General features: G+C 42.0%; 1 protein-coding gene across 4 annotated transcripts; it reads right to left on the bottom strand.

Moving 5' to 3' along the window:
- Positions 1-687: 687 nt before the first annotated feature.
- Positions 688-9,813, bottom strand: cldn19 (claudin 19). 4 transcript variants are annotated; one of them, XM_028407213.1, is made up of 6 exons: positions 9,078-9,813; positions 5,498-5,662; positions 5,157-5,241; positions 3,815-3,961; positions 2,759-2,810; positions 742-858 (listed from the first exon to the last, which is right to left on the bottom strand). In XM_028407213.1, the coding sequence occupies exons 1-5, from the start codon at positions 9,298-9,300 to the stop codon at positions 2,798-2,800; spliced, it is 633 nt and encodes a 210-aa protein (XP_028263014.1). In that variant the 5' UTR covers positions 9,301-9,813; the 3' UTR covers positions 742-858; positions 2,759-2,797. The 4 variants fall into 4 exon arrangements, with proteins under 4 accessions (XP_028263012.1, XP_028263013.1, XP_028263014.1 ...); XM_028407214.1 differs by having other exon boundaries at positions 761-858; positions 2,755-2,810; XM_028407211.1 differs by lacking the exon at positions 2,759-2,810 and having other exon boundaries at positions 688-858; positions 9,078-9,812.
- Between the last annotated feature and the right edge of the window lie 1,419 nt (positions 9,814-11,232).

The raw sequence follows: 11,232 nt of genomic DNA, 5'->3' as shown, positions 1-11,232 counted from the left end.
GAGTCCATTTTTTTTAATGTCTCTGTTTACTTCAGTCTAAAAGAAACAGACATGGGGATATACTGTAAATGAGATGATACACAACGTGGAGGAAGTAAATATTAGAGAAAAGGAATGGCATGGTAAATAAATGCAGGCATTTAAACACTCAGCAAACTGGTGTTCCTTAGTACAGGAGACAGCACACGGTACAGTACATCCTTTTAGAGTCAATAATACAATGACTCTGTCATTCACACAAAAAAAAATCATATTGGCACTTAAAATGAATGTATATATCCTCGGTCCAGGCTAATTGGAAACACAGGCATAGACAGTGGCATAAGGCTGTATGCAGAGGATCTATCATGTTGTTGTTTCATAAAGTGGTAACATAGAGAGAGTAGCTTCACATTCATTTTCGGAACAATAGAAAAAAAAGGCATACAGAACTGCTGGCAAGAGGAAGTGTGGACATCCCTCATAGGGGGTTCCATGTAGTGTGCACAAACATGTGTTATAAGGCACTGTATTAAAACATTATATATATATATGTAGTAAAGAATAGGTGGTATATACACCTGGGCTTTTTTTAACATGTTAAACATACCCTGAATGACTGTCTCTCCCAAAGTCAACAATGCAGACAAGGCAAAGACCCCCCCCCCCCCCCCCCCCCCCCAAAAAAAAAAAACCAAAAAAAAAACAAAACAAAACAAAAAAAAAGTTGCCGTTCATAAACTCTTTGTCTGTTTTGAATTCCTCAGTGAGAGGGTTTTGCCTGTCGACAAGAATCTAAACCATGGTAAGGCCCAGAAGACTCTCCCAAACTACAAGTACTGCTCCCTTTTCTCTGGTGGGGTACTTTTAACATTTGGTCTGCAATTCAAAAGGGAAAAAAAGACACGTTTCAGTCAATGTACAGTCACAGCCAACTAAATAAAAACCCAAAAGACACATTAAAGTAACACCCAGAGGTCATAGGATATAAGTCAAATCATAAAAATCAGCGCAACTAACCCCCAGCGGCAGGGGGTTTAAATTATTAACTTTAAGCCAAAAAAATTGGACAAAAAAAGAGGTGGGTGGGAAAGGGATTTATGAGGTGGAGTAAAGTTTGACACCTCATTTCTTTTAAAGAAAAAGTTTGATCATGATTCCTTCGTATTTACAACAAAGGCTCAGACAGTGGGGGGGGGGGGGGATATGGGAGAAGAAGTTGATCTGGGTTCCCATTTAAATCAATGGGGTGCAGATGATGTAATAAAAAAGGGGAATCATTGACTACAAGAGGTCCAAATTTGGGGTTAAAGACAGGAAACACAGAGGGGGGAAGACAGTGGTTTGACAGTCGGACAGTCCTCGATTATAAGGCTGGGGCTGATCAGTCAGGGAAACTAGTTTCACTCAACAACTCTGCCCTGAATTAGAGGAGAGAAGAAGACAGTCAGAGAAGAGCAGGACAAGACGACAGAAGGGGAAATAGAGGGGGCAAAGACCGGTCCTCTCCAGTGGACCACTCTGTACTTGCATTTTGATAGAAATTTGTACGGTGGTTACATTACATTATGTAACTAGAAAAACAACACAACAAAAGGTTGTGTAAGGTCAAAGCTAACATCTTGTAGAGCTGGTTGACATGTTTTGCGCTTTTAGCCCATGCACTACACTCTTTTTTAGCAATCAAACTGAAATGTCCATCGCCATTGACACATTTTTGTCAAAATAAGGTCATATGGGGTCCACTGGAAGGATTTGAACTTCACCTCTCTACAGAAGACACATCAAGACCTCTCAGATTCCCATGGTGTTAAAAAGCCAATGAGATTATTGAGATGTTAGAAAAAAAACAAGCATGGAGGTGATGCTACATGTCAGCTGGCTACAAAATTATTATACATTTCAAATAAGGATTAGGCCTCACTAGAAAATACAGGAAGTCTGATTTTTCTGGCTGTAAAACATGCCATTCCAACAGCTGCGTAAATGTTTGTAAATAACCTTTTTTTGCATTCTTGCTACAATTCCATAGATAGCATAGATATATTAATAGGCTACTTAGGGTAAATAGCTAGCCGACCTCTGTCCATTTTTCTACCAGAGAAGATTCTCTCTTCTTCATTTACCTTTGTAGAATTAACTACCTAGCTAATTATTTCCCACTGTCTTCATTGTGCTATGCTCTGCTAGACCCAGGTTAGCATACAGCCTAAAGTTTGTAACCAAGTAAAATGGTTAGGATTTCTCATTCATTAGCTTATTTTTATTAGGTATTGCTTTTTCTATGCTAAGCTGTCATATTTAACTACGGTCAATAGTTTTATTTTATTTTTTATTTTTTATTTTTTGACTTGATGATCTTTGGATGAAGCTTTTTACAGGTAGTTTTTCTATACTTGTTGTTGTTGAGCAGTTACTATTTAAAGCACTGCTACTGACAGACCAGTGATGCTTGACATCCCTCTTAAAGGGCAAAAGGAATTTCCTATAGACTTATACACAGACACCCCCCCCCCCCACTACAAACAAAAGAGAGGCCGTATGAGTGAGGAACGACTGGGACCTATTCTGAGAAATGTTAATGGCTTTATTATCAAGAACAGTGACAGACCAGCTCTTTTAGAAACACAAATGAGGGCAAAGCGATGAGGGAACATGGAGGAGGGACTCAAGAGCCAATTTAGCTCTGTAGTGGAGTTTAACAGGCTCTGATATGGGGATAGCTGCAGTTAGTCTGTGAGTTATTTAAAATGTTTAGCCATTCTGTTAGCTTACATACTGTGTCACGATTCCCAGTGTCAGACATCTGCGGAATAGCTTAGACACTGATTCTGTAATACATGAGATGATGAGATGATGAATGATGATGTATGAATGTGGAATGATGGTGTTAGTTAATGGAGTGTGACGATGTGATGAGAGGCCCCACTTTGTCTTAGTGTGAGTCTAACGGTAACCATCAGCATTCATTTCAAGCTAAACACACACCTTTACCTAACAATTCACCTCCACTCCTGCAGTTCAGAGTGTGTCAGTGTAAAACAGAAATATACAAGGGGGCAGTGAACACACCTGTTCACGCCATAGCTGCAGAGCTACTGTTTGTGGATATACTAAACTGAACCCAGTGTTTTCTGTACTCATCATACTGACATTTGACTACTTAAAGAACCAAGAGGAAATAAATATAAATAAAGCATTTAGAAGTTCTTTGCCTGGAACTACTTTGCTTTCTAGGAACTAACATTTGGAAATAATATCACTAATAAGGTAAAAAGATGTGAAAAATGCTCTTTTGCACAATGGTTAGGGCTTCTCCCTTTACACGCCCCTACTGCACCAGTGGAGTGTGAATACACAAGGCAATATGGAAGCAAAACAACCAACGCAGATCCAACCAGGAAGCATAGGACATTGCTAGTAGACGTTCAACAAGATTTGCAGCACCCACTGTGGGAGTCTGATGTGATGTACCATTTAACTTCTGTTCCATGAATGCTTTAATGAGTTTCTCTCTATATCTGCAGGTACATTAAATAATGACATTAAGGCACATGAGAGGGTTTCCATTCACAATACAATACAAGTGAGCTGGATGATTGACATGAAGGTGCAGAAAATACATCCTACATGTAGATAATGTGCTTGTGTGCAGTACTGTTATTCTGTATGTGATTGTATGTGTGTATGTGTGATAGTCTTTTCTGTTGTTTTGTTTTAGTGGGAATAATTTATGAAGTGGAAGGGGAAAAGGGGGTGTGGGTGGTGCCAAGCGTGTCCTCTGCTCTCTGTTTGGGTGACTGCTTGAAGGGGTAGGGGTGGGGTTTACACGTACTCCCTGGCTGTGGAAGGCTGTGATTGGCGGTAATATTGCTGCCCTCGCATGTCCTCTTTGGAGCAGGAGCAGCACAGCAAGGAGCCGCCCAGGACCGTCAGACTGGCCGCCGCCCAGCCCACAAACAGGGCTGAGCCGAACTCGTACCTGTACACAGAAGACAAGAAACGAAATGGTTGGAGAACGTGATATAGTAAATGTATACATATGCGTGCAGTACATTGTGTACACAAAAAATGTGATTACATATTCTTACAATCTACCATATATGTGAATATGAATATAATGAAAACAGAATTGGTTATTAAATAAATAAATAAAATCTCTGACTCTAAACAACCTCCTAATGGTCATACCAATCAACAATAAAATGCCAAATTTTGTACCATATTGGCTTGCAACTATTATAAAATGTAGCTCGTCATATTTATTAGCCGTACTTAGCAACTGTAATGTTAGCCAATAATTTTATTTGTTTGTTCTAATCCTAATTTGGAACTATTAGCAAAAGGTAAGTGCAGTTACTACCGATGCTACTAATCATCAGCTACTTGTATTAGCTAATGTGGACCAAAAGCAACTAAAGTTGTAAAATCGCTGCTATAAAAAGCCCAGCGACGGCAGCGATACTTTGACTAAACTAAAGTCAGAATCAAAGTTTCCGAGTATGTTCCCTGAGGTATACAAAAGTGTAGAACGTCTACATTTCAATTGGTTGTCAGTGTTTTACAACTGAAACGCATCAGAGCTAATTTGCATAAAGTTCTGTCTTCAACTTTTTTTAGTCACTCAAAGTTTTGTAGCTTTCGTCGCTTTAGTCGCTCTTGCCCATAGAAAGTGAATGACTTCCAGCGATTTACAGCTTTCGTCGCTCTTGGTGTGAGCACAGGGTTATTAATTAAATTTAGCATTCAAAGAATGTATTGGCTACTATTAATTAGTCATTATCAGCAACTTTTGACTATTAATGTTAGCCATTTCATTAGCTGTAATTTGAAACAATAAGCAACAGAACATAGCAATATTTACAGCCCTAATTAGAAATTGCTAACAACTGTTAGCTCTTTCAATTGGCTAAATACAGTAAAAATCACCATTTACATCAGTTCTATTCAACAGCTGTTGACTAACAAAAGAAAGCGGCCATAGCAAGTTGTAGCGATGAATTTTAGTAGTTATAACAAGCTGTTTCAAGAGTTTTACCTACATTTGATCTCAGGTGGTATCGCATTGGCCCCTTAATTCCTGCTAGTCTGTCAGCATGAGGCTATGCTACGTTAGCCTCTTTCAGTGTGCATAACCAATCAAGTCATGTTTTAAACAGGAATGGCGATGTGCATACCTGGCGTTGGGCGGCGTATTTGGGTTAAAGAACTGATAGGACACCTGAGTGGCATACCAGGACACAGACACCAGTGTGCATAGACCTGTGGAGGCACAAAACCAGCAATTAAGCCTGCAAACATCGACTGAACTGTTGCTACAGTAACATACAAATGAATCCTTGTTTGCTCAGTTTCCCTCTGTGGTTTTTTTGTTTATGATTGAGGTCAGCTGCTAATGCCTCTAAAATGACCACTTCCTGTTTACAGTGATGGTTCTAATGACCCTACAGAGTGTTGGAAAACACCAGACCACTCTTGCTGAATGAAGTGATTGTTAGAGATTCTGTAGAAATCCCACCTGCAAGCAGGAAAAGTGCTCCTCCGGTCACAGCGATGCGGGTCTTGGTGGCCGGGTTGTTATCTCCCACCTTAGTGCACTTCATGCCCACCACACTGACGATGATGCCAATAAAGCCCAGCAGCACTGACACCACCATGAGGGCCCGGCATGTCTGGATGTGGACTAGTTAAAGAAGAGGAAAAGAATGAAAATATGTAATAAAAACACAAACATTTCTGCACATAAAAGTGATAATTATGGGAGACATTCAGCGCAGGATTGATGGGACACCACATGCATTAGCTCATTAGGGAAAGTCCACCAACTGTCCTGCTTTCCAGAGGTGATTATTTCAGTCAATCTGTGGGACCTTAAATGATCCTCCAAACCTTCTCCACATCATTCCACTGTGGCTTCGCTGTCTCAAAAATCCAATGTGCTGCCCACACAGGCCTCAGCGCACACATAACTTAGTGGGAGGAACATACTTACACACACATGTACAAGTGTGCAATATTGGCCAACACACACTGACTGTAGGTGGAACAGATACAGATAAAACTCTCTCTCTCTGTCTCTCTGTGGGGACAGGGTGGCTGTAGGAGGTCCTGCTTTACATGTCTCACACAGTGGGATTAGTGTGGCTTTGTCACAAAGCAAGATTGTTTCCACAGGGCCGTCGCCACGGCAATCAGACATTACTGCCTCAACCGCAGCAAGTAAAAAAAAACCTGTGAACGCGAGAGCAACATGCCTTATTTACTGCAGGAGAGGAGAAGCAGTGCTGTGGAAAACATGCAAATTCTGATTTTGATATCTGACAAACAGGGACAAATGTGGTAATTAATAGATAGAGATAATGAAATTGCAACAAAAACACAAACAGGCAAACAAAAAGTACTGTCTCAATGTTGAGAAAAATACATGTATTGCTCTTCTAGCACACAATAAAAAACTCACTTCAAAAAGCCATCGTTTGTCATTGTGACAGCAATACACACACCATCATTCATGGTGCAGCATTTCAGATGCTGATCTGAGGACACTTAAGATGGAAGGGAAAGAGGATGGAGCCATCTTTGAAGTCTGATTTATGGCTCCATAGCTCCTTTTGATGGAGTAGCTTCAACAGAGAGAGGTTTGATTTTCTTTTTATTTGATGGCTTCTCTCTTTTCTTCTGAAGGCCTGAGGAGGGTTAAAGCTAAACGACAGCACTCTGACCGGTGACAGGGGCCTTCAGGGGTGAAAAAGAGGGGGAGCGGTAGGCCCGGGTCACCCACTGCCAAGGGCTTGGCAGTGCCAGCCACAAGCTTTCAATGAGTGTGTGCGCTTGCGTGTGTGTGTGTGTGTGTAGGCACTGTAAGATCCCATTGTGAGGTCACTAAAGCTGTTTAGTACGTAGTATCTGTTAGCCCACTGGTTGCATAACTCTAACACTATTTTCCAACTCACAGCACAAACTTAATTTAGCACAAACTGAAAATTCACTCGACCAACTTCCCTTCTAGGTATACAGGACGGTGTCCCAATCATTATACGTGATTGAAATGAAACTGTTGAAGTCAACAAATGAGCTAATTAGAAATGTGCATTAGGGGACTGAAACAGCTGCAACTATTGGTCCCTGTGTGTCCACACCACTAGTTCTTTGGCTAGCACTTAAATAAAACAAGCAAATGACTTGGTCCTGATATATCTTGTTCATATTGTGCCACAACAGAGCATCTAAGTCACACCTTTTTCAGTGGACCCCATGGGACCTTAATTGTGGAAAAATATGAACAATGGTGTGTTGCATATATGTTAAAAAATGTATAGTGGACTACAACCTGTACACAATTATATCATCAACACAACCATGGCATCACACTGGCACATTGCTGTTCCAGCATGAGGGAAAAAGCATCAAAGGCGTGAAAACCACTACAAACGACTATGAAACCACTACGAGTCAGGCGGTACGTGATGATGTCAAGTTATATGAAATTATATGATATTCAGGTCTATATTCTTTCTAATTACATATTTTTGTCTGCAACACTGTCCACAGCCACACGGGGTCTACCTAAAGGGGGTGACTGAGGTACTCTACTGTATTGTATTTGGCCTACATTCTACAGTCTATATGCACCATCCTGCAGTACTGTAACAAATGTGTATTAATCCACAGCTAAAAATAGGTCCTAATAAATGTGCTGCTTAATTGAGCTTTGATAAAGTTTTCAATAAATTTACATGACCATATTTTTAATATTTTAGGTAACATAGAAGATGGACTGGATTATATTGGATTATCGGACATTAAGTGGTTCACTGATCCAGCAGACCTGCCTCCTGGATCCAAGGTATGTCAACCACATGAAATCCAACTACATCAAACAAAAAAGTTATCTATTGTTTGGACGTTTGGCCTTTAATCGAATAGCATTTAGTAGGAAGACTACAGTTTATGTCACCACCATGAATCCTTGATCATTGACAGGTGAATGGTGTCTTCACGTCAGATGTTCCTGGATGCTAAGAGCTGTCCTTTCAGCACCACACTCTCCTCCTCTGACAAACAGCAGTCTGATACATCTTCTTCTGGAGCAGCAACTTTCCACTACGTTTGCCACATCAGCAGATCACAGCACAGTCTGGTGAACAATTATGCCCACCATCACATGCTGCTCCTGCTGTGATGAGTCCTCCTGAGCCCTGTTTCTGCAGCATAAACCCGATCACATGTGTTAGTTTGATTGGGCCACCTGAGTGATCCTGTGATTAAACAAGGAGTTGTGAAGTCTTCTTGTAGTGTTTGAATCTGGACCCACTATAGGGTGTGTTAATGGAACAATGCGCGCGTGTGGGGACGACAGAACGCATTCTGGGAATATCTCTGTTCTGTGCTTCAACACTGGCCTTTTCTTCTCCTAACAGCCCCTATTCATGTGCCAGGACAATACTCCGTTCTTACTCCAGCGACCAACCAAAGGAGATGGGAGATCAGCTCGGACACCCCGTAGCACAGACGTGCTGTTGGTATAATAACTCACCGAGACACCCAAAAGTGCCTCATTTGTTGCTCTAAAATGAAGCGTGCCACAGAAACCACAAAGAAAACGCACACAAAAAAGTTTCATGAAAATGCTTATAGATCAAGCCCACGTAGCCTTTCATTAGCATCTCTAATGGGATGATTGAAGCAGACAGTAGATGGATGGATTCATATAATCTGTGTACCATTAATTATGAGTCAGTGGGTCCTGCTTACAGATTGGAGATGACAGGAGACTCATATTCTGAGCTAATTTATGTCTAAACCCCACATTCCTCACCCTCCCCTTTCCTCCCTCACACATTATGTGTCATGGCGTTTTGTAGTTTTAATAGATGGACTTATTAAAGACGCAAACAGCAACATTTTAAGTGGCCTAATGGATCCCAGACAGTGTTTTTTTAGTGCTTATTTTCCTTCTGTTTATGTGGCTGGTTGTGTCAAAATAAAAGCATTCAGAAAGAAGAATTGTGATTACAGGTTTCTTACGAGGACACTCGCAGAATGAACACACATTTCATGAAAACAGAGACAGGTATCATCGTGTTGTTCGTACTCACTGTCCAGCGAGAGCATGGAGTCAAAGATCTTGCACTGCACCTGTCCCGTGCTCTGGGAGGCGCAGCTCATCCACAGCCCTTCGTACAGACCCACAGCTGTGATGATGGCATCGCCTGCGTATGATGACTGCTTCCACTGAGGCAAGGCGGTAGTGGAGATGATGCCGATCCAGCCGCCCAACGCCAGAAAGTAACCCAACAGCTGGAGACCTGAATTGGCCATCGTCGTCTATCTGTGTCTCTCTGCTTTCTGTCTGACCTGCCTCTCTGTCTCTCTCTTACACACACAGAGTCTGTCTTTGCTTGACTTGCAACAACTTCTTTGTCCAAACTGTCACCCCTTTCTTTGACCAAGTCTTTGTGGGTTGTTTCACTTTTCTCTTCACTATCTGGTCCCTCTGAGCATCTCTTTCTGCCTCCCTGCTTTAATTAACATTTGTAGAATTGTAGAATATGTCTCCTTGTGTCTAACTCTTCTCCGTGTCCTGGCCCGTCAGATGGGACGATGAGTTGATGTCTTCCCCCCTCCTTCTGTTTGTCTGATTCCTTTGGTTCCTCAGTCAGTGGTTCAGTTCATCAAGCATCGTTGCTGGGCTGCCTCACTCTCTGCATGGCTTCTTCCAACTCTCACTCTCCGCCTGCTGCTGCTTACTTACTTTTCCCCCACTACAATTTTTCCATCTGCTTGAGTGGCTCAATGAGGGTGTAGAAGAAAAAAAAACACAACAGGCTGACCATGAAGGGATGGAGAAAAAGGGCTGCCCTGTGATTGGACTTTGCTGTGTTGGAGGAACGCCCTATTGGGAGGGGGAGAAGGATGGGCTGACTGGAGATGGGGAAGGGGGGAAGGACAGGGGCTTTTTCTTGTTTCAAAAAGCATAAGATGTACTGTAACTAAGTCATAATGAAACACTCTTCTTACAAGATTCCCTCAACCGAGGTATAAACAAATTTTCAGGTGCTGTTTTATCAGGTTGAGGATGCACTGATCCTTTAAAAGTCTGCCACCCCCATCTGGAGGCGCTGGTAAAGTGCAACAAACACACGTAAATCAGCATCTAAACAATGCAGTGGCTGAAAAGGACGTGTCACATCCAGACAGGCACTCTGGAAATTATGGCAAGCCTACCCCATCTCCATGGCAACCCTGACAAATGAAGAACGAAAGAGAGAGAGAGAGAGAGAGTGAGAGTTCACCCAACTGTACATCCTCACGAGCTGCGAACGCAGACACACTCCAGCCCTTTTGTGTCTGCAGAGAGCGAAGAGAACCTGTTTTCCCACAGCTGCGCCGCCCTCATTAAATTAGCTTCAATTCACTTCAGACTAACCCAATAATTCTATTCCGCCAATTAGACTGTTTACACACTCGCTCTGAGAGACACGGCCGTTTTCTCACATCTATAAGAGACATGTCTCACCCCCACCCTGCACCGCACACTCTCACTCACAGCCTGTCTACACAACAAGCATGTTCTTGCCTGTGTTCTCACACGTATTTTTAGTGGACTTACATTCTTCTGCTTTTATATTAAAAAAAAAAAACAACTTGTCTTTCTCTTGATTTATCTCAGTCTTTAACCACTCCTACCATTTCAAACTTGAACTTCAAGTTCAACCACTGGAACATGTGAACATGCATGTGACCTCACTTATCCAGCCTCAAGCATGTCTTTGAAAACCCTTCACTGCGCACATATCGAACGAACCATACATGGAGGTCAAACCATTCCTTGTTTTTGCATCATCCCAACACCTCCCCCTGTCCACGTTATTCTCATAGGGCATTTGTGTGACCATGAATGTTGTGTGTTCAGGTTTGCGGTGTCTAATGAGGGCCTTGACATATAGGGGTGAGTTGTGGTCAGAGCGCGGAGGTCAGCTGAGCCTGAGAGGCGAGGAGAGATGAAAGAGAGCCAAAACAAGTGCTGGGTTTGGAAGATGTAGAGGGGAGAGGTGTGGTGGGGGTTCAACAAAGCTTTTGCTGGTCCTTCTGGTTTTGAATCATAACAACACACTGCTATTGGTGGAGGTATGGCGGGACAAGTAAAAAACTGAAGTCAGCAGTGTGACAAGCTCTGCCTGCAGGCTCAGACCATACTGTACCAATAGATAAAAATAAGTTGTTTTTCTTAAAATTATTGTGTGTTTTAAT

The sequence above is a fragment of the Parambassis ranga genome, chromosome 5 (assembly GCF_900634625.1).
Source record: "Parambassis ranga chromosome 5, fParRan2.1, whole genome shotgun sequence".
Lineage (NCBI taxonomy): Eukaryota > Metazoa > Chordata > Actinopteri > Ambassidae > Parambassis > Parambassis ranga.
Note: the sequence above shows the minus strand (reverse complement) of the source record. Positions and strands in the feature narration are given on the sequence as shown.

Bases quoted from the DNA above. Each gene is read 5' to 3' on its own strand.
- cldn19 (XM_028407211.1), bottom strand. From the start codon at position 9,300: ATGGCCAATTCAGGTCTCCAGCTGTTGGGTTACTTTCTGGCGTTGGGC. The intron at 5,663-9,077 runs GTGAGTACGAAC...TTCTTTAACTAG, and splicing joins CTCCATGCTCTCGCTGGACA to TCCACATCCAGACATGCCGG. The intron at 5,242-5,497 runs GTGGGATTTCTA...GTGCCTCCACAG, and splicing joins AGCACTTTTCCTGCTTGCAG to GTCTATGCACACTGGTGTCT.